At 50.0% G+C, this 27960-nt stretch overlaps 1 protein-coding gene across 6 annotated transcripts in view; it reads right to left on the bottom strand.

Annotated features, from left to right (window-relative positions):
• Positions 1-27960, bottom strand: part of LHPP (phospholysine phosphohistidine inorganic pyrophosphate phosphatase) — a 148460-nt gene that overhangs the window by 85248 nt on the left and 35252 nt on the right. For 2 of the 6 annotated variants that reach the window (XM_058544234.1, XM_058544235.1), the window contains 3 exons: positions 25815-25878; positions 24749-24841; positions 11591-14333 (listed from right to left, as the gene is read on the bottom strand). In XM_058544234.1, the coding sequence (XP_058400217.1) occupies positions 13974-14333; positions 24749-24841; positions 25815-25878 (517 nt within the window). In that variant the 3' untranslated portion in view covers positions 11591-13973. Of the gene's footprint in view, positions 1-1930; positions 2729-2750; positions 3067-9265; positions 9358-11590; positions 14334-24748; positions 24842-25814; positions 25879-27960 lie in introns of those variants that run through there. The other 4 variants (XM_058544237.1, XM_058544236.1, XM_058544239.1 and 1 more) reach the window with 4 other exon arrangements.

Here is a 27960-nt window from a genome sequence, read left to right as displayed (position 1 = left end):
CTTGTCCCTGGCTGTCCCCACCCAGAAAAGGCTGCCACCACTGGAGCTGGGGATGGGGAGCATGCTGAGATCACAAAGGCACAGCCTGGGTCCTGCCCACGACACAGATGAGCCTCAGCACAAAGAAAACCAAATATGGAGTGATCATCAGAAACAAGAACTGCATGGAGCTCTGTCTGCAAGGGTTCAGGTCGGGGGCCCCAAGCTACTCTCTTCTTCTTCATCTTTCTGAGGAAGACGTAGAAATCAGAGATCCCATCAATGGATCAAAAATGCATCTTCCCTGGTATGTTAGAAAACAGCGGCAACAGTGAAAGCTTTGGGGGACTCCTTCCCACGCCAGCCCCCGGGACTGGCTCGCGCCAACAGCGCCACGTCCCCGAGCAACAACACTTCAGCGAGGGGGCTGCGGCTGTGCCCAGGTCTCAGAGGGGCTCCCCTAGCAGGTGGGCTCTCACAGCCCTCGGGGGACATCCAGCAGAGCCCAAGTGGCCCAGGTTCATGTCGGGGTTAGACACTATTCCGGGCAGGCGGCCAGCCCAGTGCAGGACGGTTGGGCCACAGTTCCTGCTGCACTCTCAGCGCAGTGTGCCCTTATTCCTCTGGCACGCTGCGGCCAGGCCAAGCTGCCCAGAACTGCCTGGCACCCCCCCCACACACACACACAAAGGAGGTGAAGGGAGGGCTTGGTTTTAGCTGGCTTTAACCACAAAGGCAGCAAAGATGTGACTTCTGGGGTTGCCACCTGTCACCCCCCCACAGGCACTGGGTGGGGTCAGGTGACCCACTTCAGGGCCTGCCCTGGGCCAGCCTCTGTTCAAGTCACAGCTCATCTCCATTCAGCCCCTTTCCTCCAGTAGGGCCGAGCACAGCATGCTTTGGGGCAGGGGGTGGGAAGGGCGACAAGGAGTTAAGGGACCTGCACAGTCCTGTGAGCCTCACAGTGGCCACTCTTGTTTGGTGAGACCCAGCCTTAGCTCGGAGCTCCAGTGAGACTTGGCTAATCAGGGGAGAAGGAGCAGCAGGGTGTCAGAGCATTCAGGAGAACAGGCCTTGGAATCAGGCAAAGTCGGTTCAAATCCTGACTCGGACACTGGCGGGCTGTGTGCCTTTGAGCAAGTTACTCCACCTCTCTGAGCTTCCATTTCCACATCTATAAAGCGGGGTAACAAGAGGCGCAGCCTCCCACGCGATTGTGAGGTTTGGATGAGATGAGGTAAGATGCAGGTAGCACTTGCACAGGTGATGACGTGTGAGACGCCCTCCGTGAGGCATCACCCTGTTCTCACACCTTCCTTGCCAGCTCGTTGTAGAATGGGAGCCGTGACTCCGTCCCCTTCTCAGGCCGTCATGAGGGTGAGAACAGTGAATGTGAGCAGCGCTCCAGAGCACACACCTTCCATTTGCTGAGGGACTCCTGGAATGTACCAGCCGGGTCCAGTGGGATTGGAGGGCCCTGCTGACGCTTCCTCCCTCCCTGTCCCACCACTCCAGAGCTTTCGGGACCCCCGAGTTACCTGCAGGTCCCCAAGAGGCAAGTGCCTGGGACTAAGAGGCTGCCGACGGGGTCCTAACTTCTGGGCCACCTCCCAAATCTCGTGGCGTTGCTCTGCAGCCACCTCCTGGCCTCTACCTGGGACCCCCCTCCTAGCCCGGAGCCCACCAGCCCTCGGCCCGCTGGTTTCTCCACGACAGGCGCACAGCTCCGCAAGGCTGTTCAGTTTGAAGACCATTCCCCTCTTGCCCCGGGCACGAAGCAGGCTGGGTCACGGGCCAAAAAGGGTAATAAGGGTCAAGTGCCAGAAAGCGCTACAATTCCTAGTTCTGTTCCACACCCCCGCCCCCGGCCCCCGCCAATCAGAGAGCAGAAAAACCGGGCAGGTGTGGAGGAAACCGCCCAATCCAGGCAAGGCCAGAGGGGAGGGCGGGGCCGGTGGGGCGGGGCCGGAGCGGAGGGCGGGGCCGGAGCGGAGGGGCCGAAAATGGGCGTGTCTGCCCCTACCAATTCCACCTTGACGCTGCACTGACCTTGCCGCAGGCGACATCTCTGCCTTTCCAGTGCCCTCCCCTCGGGCCCCTCAGGGTCCCTCCCCAACCTCTCCTGAGGCCCTGGGTCAGGGTGGACTGGACTGTACCCAGCATTATCCCGAAGACTCCTCAGGGCCATAAACTGGGAAGAACATCGGCCTCCCTCCACAGCCAAGTGGTGATGAGGACGGGAGCAAGCGGGGCCCGGCCCACTGTGATGCAGGTGTCAACTGGCACAACCGATTTGGAAAAGTCTGGCATAATGTGGTAAAGTTGACCATAGACATCCCACATGACCCAGCAATTTCATCCGTAAGCAGATCTAGCCTAGAAGGACCCAGGCCCATGTGCCCTGGAGACAGGGACCAGAATGTTCCTGGCAGCACTGTGCAGAATGGCCAAACTGGGACCCACCCAAGTGTCCCCTCTGGGGTGGGCAGCAAGAGATGTGTTCATACCGCGGAGGACGAAGGGCGCGCGGCCACAGGGATGAACCAGCTGCAGCCAGGCAGCACATAGGTTAGATAAAGGTCGGCTCAGGAAGACCGACGCCGTTGTTGTGGGAGGCAGACCCACGCAGAACTACGAAGAATACCAAGATGTGGCTGTGACCAAGGCGGCCCGTGGTCCCCTCTGCAAGGCTGGGAGTTGATCAGGGACTGGGGTCTTCTTCAGAGCTGACGACGTCCCAGTTCTTGACCTGGGGGAGTTTCCTTCATTATTCATGTATAAGTGTGTATTCAGATTTTATTCACTTCACAATTTTTTTAAATGGCAAATTTTATGTTATATATATTTTACTACAACAGGAAATTTCTGAAAAATGTTTTTAATGAAGGAAAGTGTGACAGAAAGTAGACTGGTGGTTGCCCAGGGCTGGGAGGGATGGAGGGGTTCCAGAATGATGGCTAAACTGTACAAAGTTTCTTTCTGGAATGATGAGGTATTATAAAATTGACTGTAGTGATGGCTGCACAACTCGGTGAATATTTGAAAATCCACTGAATTGTATGGCATGTGAATCATTTCTCAATAAAGCTGTTACAAAAAAAGACAAAAGAAAAAAAAAGCATACAGGCTCAAATCTCGGTGTGCCCCCTTCACCTGCTACCGTGTGACCTCAGACGAGCTGAGTGACCTCTCGAAGCCCAGGAGTGCCCGCCACAACCTGAACCCGCAGTCTCCATCCACCTGTGAGACTGAGGCTGCCGGCGGGCTGACCGGGCAGCCCACTGACGCATTCCACAGTCGATTTTCCACAGGTTTGTCCCCAATGCCCTCCCCTGACTGGCAGTCAGGAGTGGAGCCTGAGGGACCCAGGAGTGAGCCCCCAAGTTCAGCATTAACCCCTTCTCCCCATCTGTACCAGCCTAGGATGCAGCTGAAGTGGTAGCTGGCCCTGTCTCCAGTTTCTGTGCCTGGACTGCAGCCCTACCTGAAGCTGCCCAGAGCTTCCTCCCCAGCCGGGAGCGTCTCCCAGCGGCCTGAGGCTCAGGGAGTGTTCATCCATGAGGGCAGGAGGTCTTGCTCAGTGCACACGTGGCGAGGCTCCGTGACGTGACACACGGGTGGAGGCCACGACCTCCAACCCCAGGCTCTGACACACGGGTGGAGGCCACGACCTCCAACCCCAGGCTCTGACAGCCAGCACTGTGACTACTGAAAAATTAACAGCCAGTTCACTCATTTCCCTCAAACACCACCTGGCACTAGAAGTAAAATCTATTTCATTCCAAAGAGAAACCAGAGCCTCTTACAGAAAAAAACTCTGAAGTCTGGCTGCAAAGTCAGAGGAGACCCAAGGTGGGATGCTCGGGCAGCAGCTGTTTTAGAGTGCACCCAAGTCGGGCTCTGGGGTGGTTCTACTGCAGCCTCCAGGTCCACATCAAATTCTCTGCATCCCCTCATCTTTCAGCCTCTGCAAGGCAGCTGGAATCCCAGATCCGTTGGCCGCCCCGCTGGGTGGAAAGTGCCCAACAGCACCTGGGCCCCCGCTCAGCTTTGGTGCAAATGGAGCGCCGAGCCCCAGCCCAGGAGGGGCCCTTGAGAGGACATCTGGAATCCCAGTCCCAGGAAACTCTCCCTCTCAAGTCCAAAAGGGCAAACTGTTGGTGAGAAATGTTCTGGGCTCATAAACCATCTTCCAGCCTTGAGCAAACAACAAATCAGAAAGATCCCGTGCCGGCTCCATGTAGCTGGTTTATTCACACAGCAACTACATGACGGGGGAGGAGGCACTTTGAAACAGTGACATCTACAATTGTGCTTAAGAACCAGGGTGGCGGCTGCGGTGTGCAGCGTAGAACGGGGAACAGAGCGATGCGGGAACAGTCAGGGCAACATTGCCCCATCTCTGGCATGTGCAGGAGGAAGGGTCAGGTGGGGATATAAGGAGGTATGAAGGGTCTGTCAGACACGCTGACAGCTGTTCCTTCTCCACTGGGGACAGACAGGCCATCTCAGAACTGGGAAGAATGGCCCTTGACTGAATTTTCCAGAATGGGGGTACACAGAAGCCAGCCCCAGCCCCCATGGAAGATGAGGCCTCCCCCTCAGAGAAGGAGGGAGAGAGAGAGGGGGGCTACAGTGCTCAGGGGTGGGGGCACCGGTCCTCCCAGCCGAGCTGCCCATCATTCAGCCACAGGGCCCTGCGTGGGCCCTGAATCGAGGCTGGGACCGTGACTGCTGTGGCTGCAGAATTTGACCACAAGGACAGGATGTTCCCAGTAGGAAAAAGGTGGTGGCAAAGGCACCCACCTGGGGTAGGAGCAGACGGGCTCCCCAGCCTCTGTGAAACCTCACTAGGTGGCCCTGGGCAAGGCTTTAGCCACCTCATCTGAAAAGACCCCCTTTAGCCAGCACCCTCTGGGTCTCCAGGACTCACTGGGACCAGAAGGACTTGCCATCAATGGGCATAGGGCCCCCAGTGAAGGAAACATTCTCGTCTGTCTGGGGCCTGTGGTCGGGGTGGGATCTCAAGGAGTCTGGAGGATCAGCAGCCTCCTGGCCTTGGGCTGGATTGTTCTGCCAACAGACCCAACGCGTCAGACGTGCCAAGAATGGGGCAGATGGGGAGAACGCCCAAAAGGCCTTTACCTGCCAGCCAGGTGAGGGCCGTGCCCTGGCAGGGCCGGACTTCCAAACAGAGCAGATATGAAAAGAAAGCTTTGTGTCCCTCTGTCCGTGGCTCAGGTTGCCTGCTGGAAGGAGGCATGTTTGCAAGCTATCTGCCCTGGGAGCCTCTCCCTGCCCCAATGTGTGGGGTTGGCATAGGGACCCAGCCCCCCGGGTCAAAGCACAAGGCCTCTCCTGCAAGGAAACCAAGCTTTGCTGGTGGGGCAGGCCCTGTGAAGCTGTCTTTCCCAAGCGCAGGCCACCCTGTGACCTCTCCCAATTCTGAGGCTTCACTCTCTTCTCGTTGGGCCATTTTGTGATAAAAGCAGAAAGAGGCGATGGGGATGAAGACATCCAAGGTCACAGGGAGATCTCACAGCCACAGGTGAGTCCAAATCCCACATTCCCCAGCAGACATCTGACTGGCTGCCTCCAAAACACAATCGCTTGTGTGTGTGTGTGCAAGCACATATGTGTGTATGCACGCGTGTGCGCAACTAGAAGACATTGGCCTAAGGGGGCATCCTGTAGCAGGGCCATCAGGAAGCCCTATGTTGCCCCCTCCAGCCTCCTTCCCTTTCCAGTGCTACACGGTGACAGTGCCCAGATTTGCACTCGGCTCAGCCTCCCCATCCTGCCCTGAGCCTCAAAGTCGGCAGAGAAGCCCCATGGCCAGGTGTAAGCGCCAAGCTCACTCGTCGCATGGTTCTCTGCACCTGTGCCCGTGACAAGGCCATCCTCCAACCCCCTCACTCCTCCAATTCAGCCAAAGCTAGCCTAAGGCCACCGACAGAGGACAGGGTGCACAGGGCCTTCTGAGACCCAGATGACCCATCCAGTGGCCCTTGGCTCCTGTGAGGCCACTCAGAGGAGAGGCCCCAGCACACAGTAAGGACATGCCTTGCTCACACACGGGACACAGACCCTGCCCCGACCAGCTTACGTCTGGTGCAGACATGGGCCATGCTGACCCTGAAACCTAGTGCCGCCTGCTCGAGAGGAGCAGAGAGCTCTGGGGGGCGGGCCAGGGTGGCCCTGGAAGGAGCTGGATGCTGCCCGGAAGGTTGGAAGGAAGGGACACTGCCCAGTCACCGGGGTACTGGCTGACGTCTGAGGCTGTTCACTGGCCCTGAGCCAACCACACATCTGCAGAGGGCACCATGCAGGGTGCCACGGGGGCCTCTGTGGATTTCCCACCCCCTGGGGGCCGCAGAGCATACAGCTGGTCTGGCCAGCAGGCCATGCCCCCACCAGGGTGTGGTCCATGCTCCAAGAGTGCCATCTGCAGGGACAAGGGGGCGGTGCAGGGGCCCCTCTGACCAACAGAAATGCACTGAGTCCTGATGCGTGCCGCAGAGGCAAGCTAGAACTTTCTAGTAGCCACATTAACAAAAATAAAAATAAGTAGGTGAAATTAATATAAAATATCAGCATTTCAACATGTAATTAGTATAAAAAATTATGAATGAGCCCTTTCACATTCTTTTTCTCCCAGTCTTTGAAATCTGGCGTGTATTTTGCACTTCCGGCACATCTCAACTTGGACCAGCCACATTTCAAGTGCTCAGCAGCGCCACCCACAGATCGCGGCTACCGTACTGAACAGCTTGGCTTTATAGAGTGGCCAACGGCAGAGGTCTCCCGCCGCTTTTTCACGCACAGAACCTGGCCTCCTGTTCTGCCACGTGACCTCCCCCTCAGGTGGTTCATTGGCTACCTTAACTGGGCTACGGTTCTCCTCCTTCCATCCTGCATAGTTAACAAAACAGATTTATGTCCTTACAAACAAGCAAATCAAAAGATGTGAAACTTTAAACACCATTGAGAAATGATAGGCTAAGCCCCATCCTCTCCACTCAGGGCCGGGTGGCTGCTCCTGGAAGTGAGAGGGACATCACCAACAGGACCATCATCACCTCACCTTTGCTGAGGGCTTGCTCGGTGCCAGGCACGAACCAGTACTCACATACGGCATCTCCTTAGGTATTTAAAATTATGAAGAATCGGGCCGGCCCTGTGGCTTAGCGGTTAAGTGCGCGCGCTCCGCTGCTGGCGGCCCGGGTTCGGATCCCGGGAGCGCACCGACGCACCGCTTCTCCGGCCATGCTGAGGCCGCGTCCCACATACAGCAACTAGAAGGATGTGCAGCTATGACATACAACTATCTACTGGGGCTTTGGGGGGAAAAAAATAAATAAATAAAGTCTTTAAAAAAAAAAAAATTATGAAGAATCATCATGGAAAGATGCCATAAGACATTATTCAAGAAAAAGTCGATTATGAAATAATATAATCCCATTTTTGTAAAAAGAAAAAAACCAAAATATTAGCCATATGTTTATCTACACAGAAAAGGCAGTCTGGAAGGATCTGGCTAACCGTTAACGGGGTTTACCTCTCTGGGGGACAGGGTCATGGGAGACTCTGAAAAGTGCCAACCCTGATGGTGTAAGGTGTGACGCAGCCTCCCACATACCCCTGCCCATGTGTGGGTTTCCTGACTGTGTGTGTGGACCTTCTGCAGAGACCCAGCAACAAGAGGCATGCTTGGGGCCTAGGGCAAGGTCAGTACCTTCAGTTTATAGGGGCACGGCTTAGGCTGGCCAGAAAGACCCCAACTGAGGCCACATTTAATTGGGACAGACATGTTTCTCCCCCAAGAAAGCAGAAGCAGCCCTCAGCCAAACACTATAGTTCTCACTCTTTACCTCCTTCTAAGCCACACCACTGTGTCTTCAAGGAGGCATCACTCCTTTGCTCATCAGTCAATGATGCTCACCGAGCAGGCGCTGGCTGCTGGGCTGGGCTCCTGATGGGACAGTGACCCTGGGGCGGCACCATGCGCCGGGCAACACCAAGGAACAGCATCACCTAAAGGGTGCCTAGTCCCACTGCTCAGCAACAAGATGGGCTCTGCAACTTTGGGGGAAAGGTGGGATTAGGGATCTCGGGGTCCCCAGCCGGCCTCCTAGAGAGAATGTTTCTGAAGTTTGTGAGTGGGGTCTCCTCAATTAGGCCCGACACAGCTGAAGGGACCCAGGAAACCCTTCTTTGAGGGCCTGGGGAAGAAAGAAGGTCCATATTTCGGGTGTGCCCTTCAAGAGGGCCTCCGATGCTCTGGGACGGTCCAGGAGGTGGGTTCCAGAACTTCCTGGCCCCAGACCCCAGGTGCACCAAGACTTCCTCACTCACCTGTGTCCATCTATAGCCCCAAACCCACAGGTCCTTTGGGTCCCTCACACGGGAGAGGGGCCTCAGAGTGAGAGCCAGCCCTCTAATCTACTTCTCTGATCCTGTCTAAGCAGATAGCTCAGGACAGAGGTAACACCCCTTCCCCCCAAGTCCAAGGACCCCTCGGGAACCATGTTAACCAGGTCTCTGCAGCATCCACACACTGTACTTTCTCTGAGTGGCCGCAATAGAAACCATCTAGAATACAACAGGACAACACTCCGATGTCTAAGGCACTCTCAAGAGCCGAGCGAGCCAGAGCCGGTCACCACAGGTCACCTCCACGTGCCCACCAGTGCCCGACCCGCCACAGACGTCCACCAGCGACCTGCTCAAGGCCAGGCTGACTTCTGACCCAGGAAAGAAAACACAAGCTCCTCTGGAGACAGAGGTTCAGTTCCAAGCGTCCCCGACTGAGGATCTGTCGTCTCTAGATTCTCTGTCGCTTGCAGATCAGCAAAGGCGGAGCAAAAGGAGAGGGAGGGTGACCAGGAGGGCCAGGCGCCCACGGCAGTACCCTCCACGCGCAGTGCAGGATCCCACCGCATGGCCGAAAGGGGCACAGCCCAAACCCACCCGACTCGCTGCAGGCCGGGCCTGCGACGCCACAGCCACTGTCTTTTTGTCTCCACTACACACCTGTTCACATCCCAGTTTCGGAACTTGGAGCTGGATCAAGAGCTGCTTTCCCTTACCACTCTCTGCTATAAGAGGCCAGCCAGGCCTGTCCTTAGAGGGCAGTTACGTGGAAGTCAGTGATGCCCACGTACTGCTCTTCTACTTGGAAATAATAACCCCTTTATTTTGGAGAAGAAAACAGAACAAAAACATGGCGACCCCGGGAACCCAGGGGGCAGGGAGGCAGATGAGCCCGGCCGCGGGGGGCACTCACCTGAACTTCCCCGTCCGCACCTGCAGGGCTCTCATTCCGCACCGCTGGGCACCGCCGATGTCGCCCTCGATGTCGTCTCCAATCATGATGGCCTGTGACGCAGTGAAATGCACTCAGAAGTGATGTCAGGAGGGTGTTATTCCTGCGATCCTTCATTTTTTCTGACATAATACACTGCTTGACTTGATGTTTAAAACCACCATCGTACAAATTAAACAAGGTGATGTTGTCATCATATTGATTAAAAGTCAACTCACCTGGAATATATCTCCCGCTGCCCCCCATGGGCCGAGACTGAATGGTGCATATTTGGGCCATTTGAAATCAATCAGCAGGCATCACTGATAGGCTGCCACGGAACACGTGAGGAGGCTGACACTGTCTTGCCTCTATTTGAACATAAGCTGAATTCTACCTGCAGCTCAACACTCTGTAACCAGGTAATTTTGCCAACTGTTGGTTCTGTGAAAACTAAGTAAATCTCTTGGCAAATCTTTGTAGTCCACAATTTAGAAGGTTTTACTTTCAACAGTGGAGGTACTTCTTATAAAAAACAAAATACTATGCAAACAAAAATACACACACACACAAGAAATGCTCACAGCCTGGAGATGATTTCAAAAAGCAGCCTCTTGGATATATTCTCCCGTCTGAAACAACTAGAAAAGCAGACAAACTATATGAAATGACAGTTTTCAAGACACCAGGCATCAAGCGATGAAGGATGACTTCTGAGACACAGGAAACAAATGAGGCGAGCCCTATGATTCCCCAGCTTACTACCTTCAGAGTTTCCAGACCAGGCCCAGGGAGCGAGGACCCAGGCGGAGCCCAGCATACTCCCGGAGTTGAAGAGATGGAGCTAGAGTTCCCAGGACAGAGTACCCGGGAGAGAGGGCTACCCAGAGAAGAGTGGCCAAGATCTGCAGAGGGTCCCCCCAAAGGATACAGCATTCTGTCAACTGCTGATCAGCACATGCGAGCGAGGAAACCATCCAAGGCCTGGGAAAGAATCGCACCGAAAAACGAAAGAAAATAGTGCCTGGACTTCACACAGGGTTGGGAATCATGCCTGTTCCCACCGGCCAGACTGGAAAATCTCACAATTCACAGGGCACTTGGTAGCGTTCTCAGTAGTGGGGAATAATTAGCCCTAGACTAAACCCTACTCTGGTGCTGCTTCCCAAATCTTAAAATCAGCTGTGGAAGGAGCAAACTGTTTCAAGTAATTTAACTGCATCCCAGAACAAAGTTCAAAAATATTTATGGGCATACAAAAATATCCAGCACCCAAAAAGGGAAAATTCACAACGTCTGGTATGCCATTAAAAAAAAGAAATCAGACAAGTATCACAAAGAAGACAAATATCACACATAATGAGGAGAAAAATCAATCAATCGAAACTGACACAGATGTGAGAATTAGCAGACAAAGACACTACCTCAGCTATTATAACCATATTCCATATGTTCCAAAAGTTAAGTAGAGACATGGAAGATAAAAGAAAAGACCCAAATCAAGCTTCTAAAGAGGAAAACTACAATGTCTGGAATAAAAAATACACTGGATGAGATTAATGCCAGATTAGACAATGCAGAAGAAAAGATTAATGAACTTGAAGACAGTAATAGAAACTACCCAAAATGAAACACAAGGAGAAAAAATAATTTAAAAACAATGAATAGAGCATTAGTGAGCTATGACATAACTTCAAGGGAGCTGATACAGATGTAATTGGAGTCCCTGAAAGAGAGACGAGAGAAAAGGAGACAGAAAGAATATCTGAAGAAATAATGGCTGAAAATTTTCCAAACATAACAAAAGTGATAAATCCACAGATCCAAGATCCCAACCAACACCAAACACAAGAAACATGAAGAAAACTACATCAGGGCACAACATAATCAAATTGCTCACAACCAGTGACAAGGAGAAAATCTTAAAATAGCCAGAAAAAAAAAGACATGTTCTATACAGAGAAACAAAGATAAGACATTAGATTTCTCATTGAAAACACTGCAAGTGAGAAGACAGTGGTGCACCACCTTTCAAATACTGAAATGGGGAAAACACCAACCTGGAATTCTATACCCAGCAAAATTATCTTTCAGAAACAAAGGTGAAATAAAGATATTTTCAGATATCTGCAGCTAAAAGGCTTCATCACCAACAGATCCACACACAAGAAATGTAAAAGGAAGTCCTTTAGGCAAAAGGAAAATGCTATGAAATGGAAATCATGGATCTACAAAAGGAATGGAGGGCAACAGAGAGGGCGACCCAAGGGCACATGCTGTGCTTTCTGCCTGCTTGCCTCCCTACCAGTCTTCAGGACTCAGCTCAGCTGAACACCTTTCAAGGCCCCGGCTGGGCCCCTTGGCTGGGTTCCGGGGCCCTCCCAAACCCTCTGTGATTACCCCCAGCAATGCACGCACCCAACCGCATTACACTGGTCCGTTCTCTCATCCCACTCCACCAGAAATGTCTGAGCTCCCTGAGTGGGGGGCCCCGTGCTGATAACTGGCACTTAGCTGATGATCAACAAAAGCTTACTAAGTGGATCAGTGTTCTGAATTAAGGCATGCCTGTCCGCGTCTGGAGACACTTTGGAGGCACGGCCAATAGGACTTGTCATTGGTCACCAAGGAAAAGAGCTGGGGAATCAGTACAATCCGCTTCAGTGTCGCTGAAACTCAAGTCATTGGTGGGTCTCCTTTTGCGATATCAACATGAATTATTCATATTATCATTTAAATTGATTCATATTGTCTTACGTAAATAAATTTTTAAAGAAAACAGAGCACTCAACTAACTCAACTAACACAAAAATCTTATTAAAAGTTTCAAAATATTTTCAGAAGATTCCGCCAGTGGAAGAAAAGCCTCAGACATCAAATGTGTTCCAGATCTGCTCTCAGGTCCAGTCAGGAATTTCCCTGGTCAGAGGCCAGACAGGCCTGAGAAACTGGACTCCTGTAACAGGGTGAGTGTCCTGATGTTGATGGGACAGAAGCTCTGAAAGCGACAGTTATTCCGCAAGCTTCCTCTCTGGAATTCAGATGCTAGGTAGGGCTTACCAATGAATAAATACACAAACCAAAGTCAAGGAAAACCAAAACGATGACCTTGAAGCATTCACAAGCAGGAGAAATCTTACCCACCAGTTTGAACACTGCCTGTGAGGACGGGAGTCCAGATGGAATTTGCCTTCCATCTCGGAGTTGGGGCTTGAGGGTAGTGGAAACTGAGGCAGCCCCTATGTGACCAGCAGAATGGACGGACTGAGCTCAAGTCTCACTCTGTTGCAATGAGCTCAAGTTCTCGGGTGGTGTTGAAATGAAATCACACAAGTTAAGCATCAAGGACAGTGCCTGGACGTAGTAAGTTATCTATCCGTGCTTCAAAGAAAAAAAAATTAGGAAATGTTTTGTTGAGGAAACTCAGTCTAGCCCTGTTGGAGACAGTCCACTGTCTTACAAGGGGACTCTTGCCCCCAGTGACCTGGCAACTTGGTATCTAGCCCTTTGTGGGCCAAACAGTGGGGATACAATGAGTGAAGGAGATATAGTCCCCGCCCTTGTGAAGCTCCTGGTCCAATGCAGAAGACAGATGTTCACCAGATAATTTCACAAACACACAGCCAGGCCCTGTGATAAAGCACAGGGCGGGAAAAGTGCAGGAGGCTGTTGAGGCCTGACCTCGTGGGGTGGTCAGGGAAGGCTTCCTGGAGGAGGTGAGGTGTTGAGCTTTGACCTGAAGGGCAAGAAGGGTCAATCAGGTTAGGGGGTGCAGCAGAAGGGGTGAGAGCATTGCCAGCAGGGGACGCCACATGCGTGTGCACTGCCCCTCTGCCATCATTCACCATGGCAGGCCACACAATGAATTCCAAAAAGCACAGGCTAATAAGCCTGAAGCAACTGTCCTTGGAAACATCTCCTGAATAGGCCTTCAAATAACTGGAGGAATCATAAGGAGCTTGTGGAGAAGAACAAAGACTGAGCTGGTGCTGCCCCCAGAGGCCAGGGAGGTGGTTCCAGGTAAACACGAGGCTTTTCTAACCACCAGCACAGGCTGCTGGAGGTACCAAGTCCCTGTCACTCAATCACATTCAACAGAGGCCAGAGGGGCCTCTATCAGAGAGCTTCAGGGGGAGGCTGGCCCCAGGAGAAAGCTCGGGGGAGATGGCCAACGGCCACGGTGCTGAGAATTCTGCCACTTCCTAGTAGCCACAACCCACTGCAAGACACAGGAGGTACCTGAAATAAAATGCATTCCTTCCCAGTGAATATTCTAAACTTCATGCATTTCCCTCGTTTTCTCTGCTCTTTTCTCCATCTAATCCCATGTTTACCAAAGTGAGTTATGCATACTGGTGACATACCATTTGATTTTAGGTAGAACAAGGACATACATTTTCAATGTATTCGTTTTGTATTTATTTTTAGAGTAATCTATTTATGGTAAGTGAGTGATTCTGGTTTTCCTTTATAGTAGTGATCAAAGGGCCTTTTAAAATACATTTATTTAAGTTTAAGAAATGAATCAATTTTAAGAAACATTAAGTATCCAATAGTGCCAGTAGCAAGTACCCAGATACGGTAAAAATTGGAATTTTTTTTCTAGAATGACTGATGTTGGAGAAGACTGCCAAGTCCAGATTTGTGTTTTTATCAAGCTACCACACAGCTGTGTGGAAATCATCAGTCACTAAAGAAGAAAGAGCCAGTGGTTACGTGTGTTCCCTGAAGTGGGACCAGCGGCAGAGCCCGCGGCACACACAGGTGATTCTATGGGGGCCTGCGAAGCCAGCGTCCCCTGGGTATCCACACAGCTCCCCTGGGAGGAGATGGTAGGGGCTTGGCCCAGGCGGCTGGGCCACCTATAAGCCCCAGCGTGAGAGTCTACTTTACCCTTCTCAAGCAGGAGTCCTGAAACCTGAACATTCACAGCATTCCGACTTAGGACTCTGTCCATTGCTGCCAGGGGCTCCGGGGGCCATCTTGCTAGAAAGTTCCTTGGAAATGAAACAAGTCTTCCAATTTTACATGCCTGGCAGCTTCCATGCTTCTGGGGAAAATAAAATTTTGTGCATATGCACACGTGTGTACACACAGACAGACACACCAAGACAGCAGAAATTCACCCTCAGAACAGACCCCCAGGGCCTCCCCGGATCAGGACACTTGTCCATGTGGCCCATGGAGATGGAACCAGAGGGACCTGGGCCCTTGGAGGAAGAACTCTCGTGGAGGAGCGGCAGCTGTGGTTCTGCACGATAAATCGATGCCAAATCCAGGCAGAGCCCCGAAGCGCGTGTGAGGGCGGGGGAGTGTGGGGCACAGGGACGCCGTGGGGGTGCAGCCGCCCGGGGCAGTGAGGCCTGTCCGGGCCAGCTTGTGGGCTCCGCACACCAAAGTGCGCTCGGGCCCCTGGGGATTTCACAGATTTACTATCGGTGAAGGGCAATAATCACGCGAGGAGGAGCAATTATTGCCAAATCATTTAGGATTTAAAAAATCATTGGCAAGAAGATAGAGGTCAAGAGGTACGCCGTCGGGGGAAATAAAAAACCCCACCTGTCAGGCCTGGATTGCACTTCCTTTCTGATGCAATATGGTAAAGGAAGACAGAGGCACACGGGGAGGCCCGACTCCCACAGAACACAGAGATCAGAGAGCTGGAGGGGCACCACAGCCCTTTAGGCAGCTTTTCTGGTTTGGGTTCAAAAAGCACATTCATTCATCCTTCTTAAATATCTGCCTGCCTGCCATGGTCTCCTCTTTGCCATCCTAGGTGCAGTGGAAGAACCCATTGTGACAGGTGGTGATGTTTGGGAGTGCAAACTTCCAGTGCCAAAGAGCTTTCCCAAGAAAGCCCACGTTTCACAAATTTTCTAGTTATCCCGGGACTCTGCCAGGAGAAGGACTTCTCCCTCTCACAGGGCAGCAAACAGCAGCGCTGGAGGTGAGAAGCATCGGGCTCAGCCTGTATCTCAGCCCCCAGGAGCACACACCCACTGAGAGGCCTCGAGATGACTCCTAGCACTAGACCTGCAGCCTGCGGCTCAGAGAAACCCAGGCCCGCAGACACCTTGAGGTGCTCATCGCTAAGTAACTTCCCCTGTGGTCTGACACATTCGTAAGGAACAATATCAACACAGCAAAACTCGAAGACCACTATTTTATAAAAGGTAAGAAACAAGGGTGTTGGCAAGGATGTAGGGAAATGAGCACTTGCATATGCAGCTGGCAAGGAAGGTGAACTGATGCCTCCTTTCTGAAATGGAAGCAAACACTGGGCATCAAGGCCTCACAACCACCCCACTAGGATCGCTAAGCTAATAATCAGGAATGTCCAGAAGGATGCACACACAAGGGTGTTCACCAGGGTTGTGTACGAGAAGGAAATTGGAAGTAATTTACATGCACTGGTAAAGAATATTATGGTAGGCCACATGATGGGACACTACATAGTCATGAAAATTACTTAAAAGTGCTTAAATAAGCACAAAATAAATTACTCTCAACAGAATATTAAGGGGAAAACATCAAGTTTCAAACAGAGGATACAGGATTATCCCAATTTTGTGTTAAAAATGTATATATAATATGACACAAAAAAATTGAAAAGGTTAAACATGATTTGTGTTTTTCCAGTTAATGGAACCATGAATGGTTTTGGGTTTTTTTCCCATACTTTCTGAATTTTTCCTATCTCCTTTAATGAACATGAGTTACCACATAACCAGATACAAACATACTTGTGTTTTGAGAAGAAGAAAATAAAATCTACCCAATAAGCTCTAGGGAAGAAAATGTATTAGAAAAAACTAAGACATGAGGTTTTAAAGATACCTTATGCTCGAGACGTAACACGAAGACAAGGCGGAGCTGGAATTTCCTGAAGCTCCCGCAGTTCCAGACCCGCTGCTGCGTGCCAGCCCCGTGTCTGGAGGCAGAGCTTCAAGTCCAAACCAGGGCTGCAGGAGTCGGGGAGCCACTCCTGGCCCTCTCTCCCCGGGCGGCTCAAGTCGCCCCTGCACTGACACCCAAAGACAGGGCACACAGCTGGGGGGCGGGGCCCGGGCCAGGGAAGGGGCTCAGCCAACAAAGGGCAGGGCACGGGCCTTCCATGGACACACTTGAGGGGAGGAGGCAACGAGAGAAATGAGTGGCCCCAAGTGGCCCCATGTGGACATTCACTCCCCACCCACAGGCCTCCCCACCAGAGGAACAGACTGGCCCCATTGCCCAGTAGCTAGAATTAATGCCCTTAGAACCAGGGAGTGAAGTGATGGGGCACTGTCCATGTTTTATGTCCTCTTTGGATAAACCTACAAACCTCACCCCATTTTTGATCAGCCGTCCTGAGGGTGCATACCCTCACCACCCAAGATCTTGTCTAACTTTATTTTCTATAGTTTGTATTCTGCCAACAATATATATTTTAATATTTTTCAAAATAGAAAAGGATATTGTACTACTAAATATGTCTTTTCAAACTTCATTTACCAAACCTAAAAATTCCACTGGCCTCTCCTTGAGAACTGGGGTACAGCAGAGACCTGGAGGGGACTGGGTCCCGGCCTCACTCCGCATCAGCAGAGCAACCTCGGGTTCAACACTATACTTTTCTGTGACTCTTCCCCAGTGCTGGGGCTCTCCACTGGGGAACCCTCCACTGGGGTGCTCCCTGGGGGACATTTGGCCATGTCTGGAGACATTTGTGGTTTCACAACAGGGGGAGGCGGGTGCTGCTACACATCCTATAATGCACAGGACATCCCCCCACCACAAAGAAAGGTCTGGCCCCAAAATGTCAATAGCGCCAAGGTCGAGAAATCCCGCCCTAACCTTAGGATGGAAATGCAAGTACCCATGACAGGGCATTGGAGTATTTCATGAATAAATGGGTCACTGACAGTTCGCAGGTGTGCCCAGCACACGGTGCTGAAATTATGCCAACTCCTTCCTCGCCTAGCCCCAGCTCCTCATCTGTGAAACGGGCGCCCTGGCCTCCCAGCTCCCCCTTATTTGCTCCTGTGCTAACTAAGCACTCTGGCTTGAACAGTTTCAATTTCCATTAAACCTGCACAATTTGCAACTGATGGAACTTCTTACAATTGTGGAAAACTGCCAAAACCTTCACATCGTTTGGGCTTTAGTCTGAAGCTATAAAACCACCCACTGATTCAGAAGCCTTACACCATGAGAATCAGGTATTTCTAGAAGTAATCTTTAAAGTATGTTACTCTTTGCCTTATTACTGGATCCTAGAAAGGGCCTGGTTACCTCTGAGAGGTGTGAATTTCCGATCTATTAGAGCAATACTGCAATCCGTTATTTCTAGGCGATGGAGGAAAGGTTAAAATGAAAATTGGATTTGGGGAGTTATATCCATTCCGAGTGCAGGCTGAAAACTCAGCAGCAAGAAGCAAGTCTGGGTCTGGGAAGAAGCGGTTATCAAGGGAAATGACTGGTGATAACTTTATTGATTAAATCAGCTTGAAAAATTTAAGGTTTGCCACAGCCTGGCTCCTCAGCAGCAAGACAGCTCCTCACCGGCATTTTTCATTAAAAAAAAAAAGGAAGCAGCAGGAACAGAGAATTACCACCTTGTGCATAAGACACAGTTCATTTGAAATGGCCTTATTTCGACACACTGCTTTAAAATGTCTACACATCCTGAGGCTCAAATAATATCAACGAACATTTTAGAAAAACGGTGGGGCGGGGGTATTTAGAACATGCAATTGCTGCTCAGCTGTCTGTCAAGGGCAGAGACGAAAATGACATGTCAGGGCGACAGATAATGACCATGTGGGAGGTAAATAAGATTCAGCTTTGCGACGTGTGCCTGGAGCCACAGAGAAAACCATTCCTTAGCCACCCAGGGCCACAGATGCTGCGATGGACAGGACAGCGCAGGGACCACAACCTCAGCACACACGAAGACCGCCAGGAATCCAAAGACCTAATCCCCCCCCAGACCCTGCAGCCACCAAATGAGAAGCCAGGATTAAGCTCATCCCCATAAGGGCCTGGGCTCCTCTTTGGGGTGTGGGGAGGGCAGTTTCTCATTCAGAATGTAAAAGATGCCGACTGTGAAAATAGCTGGAAAATACCCAACAGGAAAAAGGGAGGCGGGGGGGGCGAATCACTCAAAGCTGAACTACCCAAATACAACCAATGATACCGTCTTGACGTTCAGTTCCTCTAGTCTCACTTTCTCGGCAGTGGCAGCTGACTGTTTTTGCTGTTTGAGATGGTTATCATACTGCTTATGTAATTCTTTTTTGTGTGTGTGTGTGTGAGGGAGATCAGCCCTGAGCTAACATCCATGCTAATCCTCCTCTTTTTGCTGAGGAACTGGCTCTGAGCTAACATCTATTGCCAATCCTCCTCCTTTTTCTTTTTTTCCCCCAAAGCCCCAGTAGATAGTTGTATGTCATAGTTGCACATCCTTCTAGCTGCTGTATGTGGGACGTGGCCTCAGCATGGCCGGAGAAGCGGTGCGTCAGTGCGCGCCCAGGATCCAAACCTGGGCCGCCAGTAGTGGAGCACGTGCACTTAACTGCTAAGCCACGGGCCGGCCTGCTTATGTAATTCTCAACACTGATTTCTCAACTCACATTACATTAGCCTTTCTCCCACTCTATAACAAGTTATCTTAAGGATTTATTCTCTCTCAAATTATCCTATGAGTAGGATACAAATATATACACAGTCGTTTATATTTAAAAAATGGAAAGATCAGCCACGATATACATAAAAACGGCTACCTATGAGACGGGTGGGAGAGCACAGAAGGAAGGGGACAGAGGAGACTTCCTTGAATATACCTTGGTTTGTGGATTTGATTTTGGAACCACATAAATATTTTACATACCTATAAAACAAATCTAAATGGTGAAAAACCAACTCCCTAAAAATGAGAAGTAAAGTGAATTCAAAGAGGTTCTGTTGGTGGCATATCGCCCAGAAAGGAACTGTTCCTAGCAGCTTTAAGATACAGGGCCGGCCCTGTGGCTTAGCGGTTAAGTGCGCGTGCTCCGCTACTAGCAGCCCGGGTTCGGATCCCGGGCGCACTGACGCACCACTTCTCCAGCCATGCTGAGGCCGTGTCCCACATACAGCAACTAGAAGGATGTGCAGCTATGACGTACAATTATCTACTGGGGCTTTGGGGAGAAAAAAAAAAGGAGGAGGATTGGCAATAGATGTTAGCTCAGAGCCGGTCTTCCTCAGCAAAAAGAGGAGGATTAGCATGGATGTTAGCTCAGGGCCGATCTTCCTCACAAAAAAAATAAATAAAATAAAATACAGTATTTTGGCTCTAAATCTCTAGAGGTATATGCTCTAAGCAAAAAAAGAACTGTCAAAAAAAGAAATCTTAAACAGCACTGGTAATCAGTCTTCCCATATCCAGTCATCGGTCATCACAGCGATCACAGCTCAGGCCATGGGTACAGCAATCACAGCATTGTACAGTCCTGGTGGCGCTGGTAGACTGGGGGTGGCACACATTCTCCTGTGTCTGGCTTCTTTCACATGGCATGTTTTTGAGATTCAAGACTCGTGTGTGTATTATGGGCCAAAGCAAATGATTGATTACATTGGCCCTCTTGAGAGGATTTTTGACAGGGACAAAGGAAATACAAATATAAGACTGATGAGATTAAGGGGGGCCGGCCTGGTGGTACAAGCGGTTAAGCGCGCACGTTCCGCTGCGGTGGCCCAGGGTTCACCGGTTCGGATCCTGGGTGCGCGTCGACGCACCGCTTGTCACGCCGTGCCGTGGCAGCGTCCCATATAAAGTAGAGGAAGATGGGCATGGATGTTAGCCCAGGGCCAGTCTTCCTCAGCAAAAAAAAAAAAAAAAAAAAAGAAAGAAAAAGAAAAAGAGGAGGATTGGCAGATGTTAGCTCAGGGCCGATCTTCCTCACCAAAAAAAAAAAAAAAAAGACTGGTGAGATTAAGTAGAAACCCACAGGCCTGAATCTGAATCAGAAGTCTCAGTATGAACTCATGATGTATTTCACCTTTAAAGACATATATTTTTCTGAGCCTTGTTGACTGAAAAGGCTTAGAAATGACAACCAACCCAGGAGCAATGAGAACTGTGACTGTCCCAATTATGGTTTCTAAATACTATTTCCCACTAAAGGTAAGTATGGCTCCTCGGAAGGACACTGGATTCCAGGCTTAGGAAATGAAATGTGCAGGCAGGTGTGGAACATCTTGTCATAACAGGAATTAAAGAACTTTGGAGACCACTGGGGTCAGGTCAAAAGGACTCAGATGCCGCCTTGAAGAGGTTCCCACAGGTCAGGGATCAAATACTTGAACGTGAATAAGATAAGAACTGCAGGGGATTGAAACATATCAAATATTCTTAAGTCTATTTATTTATAATGATATATGTAGTTTTAAATCTCCTTCGTCACTTGGGAGAGTGCTAGAGAATCAACTCATTATTTTGAAATCTAATAAATATTGGGAAAGAAACAGGCATTTACCTGGAGTTTCCTATATAAACTGTACCTCAGGGTAACAAAGAGTTGGTGAGAAGTTTTCCTACTAGAAGTAATCCAGAGAAAAATGAAGGAATGCTAGAATTCAAATATCACAATTTTGCAGCCCTCAGCGAATTAATGGACTGAGGTACTGATCATCAATAGTTTTAACACTGCAAAAGGAGACAACTGGACATTCTGTGCCTCCTAATGGAGGACACACCACCACCTACAAAGTAGTCATCAAAAAATCGAACTGGACTCTGACCAAGCTTCTAGATCTAACTACCAACACACAGGAAGCAGAGAGGACAGAGGAGCATGCGAAAGGACACCACTGAGGTGCAATCAACAAAATCCACGCCGTGGGAAGCTCTACAGGACATACAAGCCAGCTTCTTGTGCAAAATGTTGCAAGGAAAAACAAAAGGGAGATGGAATCACACTGACCAATCACGATGCGAGGACCTCATTTGGATCCTGATTCAAACAAACTGTAAGAAACGGAAAACAATTATAAGACAATCAGGGAAATGTGAACAATGACCGGGTATTTGATGACATTAAGGAATTATTGTTAGTATTATTTAGATGCGACAATGGCATTATCTATGTTTTTAAAAATAATTTCTATCTTTTAGATACACAGAAATATTTACAGACGAAGTGATATGATTTCTGGGATTTGATTAAAAATATCTAGGAGAAAGAAGTGGGCGGGGGTATAGATTAAACAAGTGGCTATTAATCTTGAAGTGGGTCCCAATGGCCAAATATGGGATGATTTGAGCAACAAAATAAACAACGAGAATGGATTGTAACTCGTAGAATAAAACAAACATCCTTGAGTCCATGTTGAAGTAAATAAATAAACCAGTAAATGGGAGAAAAAGGAAAGCTCTTTCTTACAGTAAATTCCAATTAATAAATATGGAAGGAACGATGGAAATAGAAAATTGCCATTTGGCAAAGACCACAGTAATAACTGTTTCAGGTAAGAATGATCAATGGATGCTAAAATTAGGAGGGGAAAAAACGATAGGAAAGAGGACATTTACACAGTGTCAAAGTCCTTTCCCACAAGAGACTTATTAGGTACAAAGGGACAAACAGTAACTCCACGGTAGAGAATCCCGGCAGACACCACCTCCGCCCGGATAAAAGTGAACATCACAGACGGGGCCAAGTGTCATCACGTGCCTCCTGACAGGATGCACAGCGTCGTTTCTAAAAGATTCCTGCTAAAATTGCATACCTTGAATTCAATTATGAGGAAATATCAAGAAAAAACCAAATTGAGGGACATTCTACAAAATAAGTGGCCGGTACTCTTCAAAAACGCCACGGTCATGAGAGACAAAGAAAGACTGAGGAACTTCCCCAGAGCAAAGGACACTAGGGGACACGATGCTGAATGCAACGTGTCCCCAAAAAAGATCCTGGTTGGATGGCTGGTGACGTCTGCAGAAGGTCTCCAGGTCAGTTAATATCTTGTATCAACGCCAATTTCCTGATTTTATAATTGTTCCGATTGTTACGTAAGATGTTAGCATTTGGGGAAGCTGGTTTAAGGGCATATGGGAAATCTTTGTACTATTTTTGCAACTTTTTTGTAAGTGTGAAATTACTTCAAAATGAACAGTTAAAAACAATTTTTAAAAGTGGTTATTAGTTGATAATTATCGAAGTGATGGGCCCTGGGGGTTCATGATGCTACTTGTTCTACTTGGGGACGTATTTGAAACGTTCCATAACAAAAGGTAAAAAGAGAGGTTTAAGAGGCAGAACAACCACATGCAAGGTATGGACCTTGTCTATTTGATCAAACAAATCAACGTAAAAGAACATTTCTGAGACAGTCAGAGAAGTTAAATACGGATTGGCATTAGATAATACTAAGGAATTGCTGTTGATTTCGTTAGGTAGGGGTTTTTTCATTGTGATAAAATACACATAACATAAAATTTACCAAAGTAACTATTTTACAGTGCACAAATCAGTGGCACTAAGTATTCACAATGTTGTGCACCATCACCACCATCTAGTTCCAGACATTTTTATCAACCCATAAGGAGACCTCGTACCCATTAAGCAGTCACTCCCCATTCCCCCACCAGCCCCTAGCCACCATTACTCCATTTTATGTCTCTGCAGATTTACCTATTCTGGACACTTCACACAAATATCATGTAATATATAAAATGCGGCCTTTTGTGACTGGCTTCTTTCACCTACCATAATATTTTCAAGGTTCACCCATGCTGTAACATTTACCAGTACTTCATTCTTTTTATGGCTGAGACATTTCACTGTGTGAATAAACTACATTTTGTTTGTCCATTCGCTGATGGACATGTGCACTGTTTCCACCTTTTGGCTACTGTGAATAGTGCTATGAATATTCACGTGTAAGTTTTTGTTTGAACACCTATTTTCAATTCTTTTGGATATAAATCTAGGAGCGGAATTGCGAAATCACATGGTAATTTTAAGCTTAACTTACTGAGGAGCCACCAAACTGCTTTCCACAGTGGCTGCTCCACTGTACGTTCCTACCAGCATTCCTCGAAGAGGGTTCCAATTTCTCCACATCCCTGCGAACACTTGCTATTTTCTACTGTTCTATTTTATTATCACGGCCATCCTGGGGGGTGTGAAGTGGTACCTCGCTGGGGTTTTAATCTGCATTTCCCTAATGACTGACGGCGTTCGCTGAGCATCTTTTCACGTCCTTGTTGACAGGTGTTTGGTGTCTGAAGGTACTATGGTGATGTCAAAAATGACCATCTTTTTCTGAAAGGCATACTACATGATGAGAGGATACAATCACAGTAAGTCTGAGATTTGCTTGAAAATATGACGGCAAAAAATAAGTCAATTTTTAAAAAGAAAGAAAAGGGAGAAAAGAAGAGAATTTGACAAAATCTTTTAATTGCTGAATCTGGGTGATGGCTATATAGAGGGAATCACTGTACCATTCTCTCTACTTTTGTGTGTTTCCAATTTGTCACAATAAAAAAACAAATTTGGCCCTAAGAAACAAAGTCCTGAAAACCCAGGTTGTTTATTCCTGCAGTCTTCATTCATTCAAAAAACAAGCTTCTCCTTCTCTACTAGCCTCACAGGGCATTTCCTGGGTGTTTTCCGGGGACCCCCAAGACCCCGTGCCTTCTGACTTCTGTGAATCTCAGGGGAAGTGTGGGCACAGAGGTTCTAGATTTCCATGGCTGCGAGCCTTCTTTTTCTAAGCATTAGGCTGGAACACATGCAGGAACTGGGCGTCCAACAGTAAGGCAGCACCATGGTGATCCTGGGGCACCACCCTCACCCCACGATGCTCACACCATCCCCTGGTGCAATGTCCAAAACAAACACCAGGACAGCCTTGGGCTGGCTGCAGACACATGGCCATTGCTTCAACAGTGCTCTCAGGAAACCACCCAGTTAGCTCCATACTAACTGGGAAGGGGGGTGGGCACTGTAGATGCTAAAATCATAACCACTTCATTTTCCTTTTTAAGACATATGTTTGGAAGGCAATCTGTCTCACAAATAGTCATCATGTAAAGGTGGCAAGATGTGTGATTTTATTATTTCTTACATAGTGTTTTAATTTTGCTATTATACTGTCTTTCCAGTGAAATATTTTTAACACACTGATAGGACCTGTCAATTCTTATCCTTCCAGAGAAGAAGCAGAAGTTGCTTAGGAAAAGCCACAGGCATTTCTGTGTCTTGCTCTTACACTGAAACAAATTTAACAGGTTAAAACGTTCAGTGGGCCTCCTGTGCTGTCTTCTTCCCCTTTTCCAGTCAAATCAGCTCTCATGGGGGGTCCACACTTGGCTGCCTGGCCAACCTCCACAGACTGTCTGAGCCCTCAAACCAGTCTCTGGCCCAGGGCTGCCACAGCGTGGGTGCTCTGGGCCTCCCCCAACACAGCTGCGTCCACATGCACCCTTCCTACCTGGTGGGCTTCCACTCCCATCTCTCGCAGGGCAGACTTGAAAAACTCAGGAGAAGGTTTCCCCACCACTTCGGCTTCAATACCACAGGCATACTGGGAGGAGAGAAGGACACAGCATGGGTTTGGGACGAAGCACCAGGTGGATAACCGACCTGAAGTGAAGGCCTCCCTCTGGGGAATCAAGGGAAGACGCCCCAAACATGCGCCCGGGGCCAGGGGCCTCCAGGGGGCAGGACACAGGGGCTGAGAGACATGTCTTGTAGGCAAGAGATCACGATTCCACCTGCGGCTGCCCAGGATGCTCACGGCCCCCCCACCAAGCGCCCTGCCATCTGCTTCAATGCCCGACCGCAGCTGAGGTGGCCCATGGCTGGCCAAGCCACAAAGTGTCACATGGGCCACCCTGACCATGCTCTCATTGGCACTCTTGCCTCTCCCCCCCCGCTCCTCCCCCTGTCACTCCCAGCTCTGTCACAGGCCCTCCAGGGGAAAAGTTCCAGGGCTCCATCTGCCAGTCTGTCCACCCTCCCCGCTGAGTGCAGGCAGGCTGGGGTCAATGCAGAGGCGACATGAGCCGACCTGGGGCAGGAAGCCGGCTGGGGCAGCTGACAGGGCATGGGTCAGAGCAGACACTGGGGAGCCCCATCTGGCCTGGCCTTGGAAACCAGGGAAGGGAGTCGGGAGGAGCCCACTCAGGACACGTCAAGCTCAAGGTGCTGCAGACGACCAGGCGAGGAGGGTGGTACACACAGATACAGAAGCCAGGAGTCCGAGAGGAGAGCGGCAGAGAGCATGCTGGGAGGGCCAGCGGGTCAATGACAGGCAGCGCGGGGTATGGGGGGGGGGTGGTGGGAGCAACAGGGGAGCAGAGTTACCACAGGGCAGCTGAGGGGCCACACTCTAGAGGAGAGGGCACGCTCGGCCTGAAGCCCCAAATGAGAGGGCCTACTCTGAAAACATAAAAGGCAATTCAGATGTTGAGTACACCCCCTTCTCCAGAAAGACCAGAAACATCCCAGACGGCCCTGAGATCTGAAGAGGGCTCAGAGAGACCCAGGGCAGGTACCTCAAGAGCCTTCACGTAGGCACCAATGTCCAGCATCAGGCCAGAAGTCTCCTTGTAGTAGCGTCTAGAAAAGAGCAGAAGTGGACAAGGTGAGCTGAGCCTGGTGTCTGGGAGATGCCAAGAGAAGCTGTTCTGACTTGGTTCTGCCAGCTCAAGAGAGCCACGTCACGGAGGAAGGTCAGTCCAGACGCCATGCAGAGAATGACCAATGGAGGTCAGCACAACAGAGCCTAGCGGTGGGCCGCCAGGCCCGGGAGACAGAGACAGTGGGCCACAGCTCTCAGGCGGAATGGCCCCCTGCTGCCAGCCTCGTGGGGACCCTGCTGTGATGATTAACAGGGGACCCCAGGGGCAGATGGGTCCAGTTGCTAAGGCACAGAGAGACAAGTGACCTGTGTTCTAGGAGAGGACAGCCAGCCCACAGAGCATGTGGCAAACTCCTAACTGCTAATAATTAACCCCTAATTGCTGTCTGAAGAAGAAAACTCCATTAGTTCCGCAGCACCCTGCCACATCTCCTATTAGCCAGAGGTCAGGAGAGCTGCCAGGTTCTGTGGGCGCCAGATGCTTTTACGAGAAGACAACTATTTCTTCCCCGTCTCACTAAAGACCGAGACAGCTCGGCTCCCAGGAGCATGCCTTTCTGAAGACTCTTGTGAGCACTGTGCCGAGCCCCAGCCACCACTGCCTGGCCCACCCCAGGCCACATGCAGACCTCTCGGGACACCTGGTGGACCAAGCCTGGGTCTCTCTGAGCAAGACTCTAAAGAGGGGAGAAGGTAGTTTAATCCGTGTTGCTCTGAAGACAGGCTTAGTGGAAACCCAGGACTACCCAGATGTGTGAGACCCATCATATCAGTTAGCCTTCCCCCGGGCCCTTTGAATAGGGAGGTATTAAACGACATGCATGCAAAGAACCTAAGGGAAGAACAGTGGAAGCATGCCGGCTTCAGGCTTCCAATCCTCTCTCCACTTCTTTTTAACTGTGGGCTTTGGGTTGCTTAAGCCATCTGGGCCTCAGTTTCCTAATCTGTAAAATGGGCAAAAAAAACCAAAAAAAACAAAAAAAAAACAGTGGATTTATTGTCGATTGTTGTGAGGTTTGAACAAAATAATGCATGCAAAACTCTTAACATGACGCTTAGCATGAATAAATTGCTCAAAAAATATTAGAGATTATTACTATAAATAACTGTTCACCCAGACTGAGATGTAGGCAATAAGACACGAGCCGGGGAAGAAAGAATGAGCACAGGTCTTTCCCATCTTGGGGGTGACACCTGGTCTGTGCCTATTTAAAATGTTTGAACTGAGCTCCCAGGAGCTGCTCAAGGCTGTGCTCTTCCTCCAGCTCCGCCCAGGAACTCCACCTGTCCCTCTCTGCCCCACCTGAGGCCTCGGAGGCTAGGAGCCTGCAGTGCCCACCAGCTTCACCCAGCGCTCATAGGGGACAAGTGCTCTCCCGCTCTGTGTTATCCACTGCCCGCCTCGGGAGCTTCCGAGCTGGACATCGGCTGGGCTGCAGGGCTGTAGCCAAACCCCTGGCCTTGGCAAGGACTGGTCCCCTGCCACCCACTCCTGTCAGGTGGATTTGGGGCCTGGAGCCCATCTGTTGAAACTGTGGGGCATCTCCTGTCCAGCGGTGACAGGACTCGCTGGTCTTCAAGCGAACCCGAGGCCTCTCCATCGGGGTCCGAGGCTGTGGGCTCTAGGGGCACCCCACAAGGATGTGGACCAGCTGGGACACTGCACACATGCAGGAAGGTGCCTGGTGGCCAGAGAGAACTACCACCTGCTTATAGAGCCGGGACCTGCAAATGCTCCCCCTTTTAAAGGGTGACCCTAAAATACAAGCTTGGACGTCTCTAATTGCATTTGTCTTAAATCCAGAATCTAGACACATATTCTGCATTATTCAGCCTCAAAACAGTGTTTCCCTTTATTTTTCCCATTTCTACCATGAACTACTTTGGTATGACCATTTCCTTAGCTGGGTCCAGAGTTGCAAGGAAACGGTGAACGATGAAGTAAAGCAAAGTTTGGTCGAGAGGAAGAGGGAGACGCTGGGTGCTAGGGCCTGTACTCGTCGGCACTGCAGTTGGTGTCTGTCGACTCAGTCCCCCAGACATTCAGGACGCAGCTGCCC

Source organism: Diceros bicornis, chromosome 6 (assembly GCF_020826845.1).
Source record: "Diceros bicornis minor isolate mBicDic1 chromosome 6, mDicBic1.mat.cur, whole genome shotgun sequence".
Classification (NCBI taxonomy): Eukaryota; Metazoa; Chordata; class Mammalia; order Perissodactyla; family Rhinocerotidae; genus Diceros; species Diceros bicornis.
Note: the sequence above shows the minus strand (reverse complement) of the source record. Positions and strands in the feature narration are given on the sequence as shown.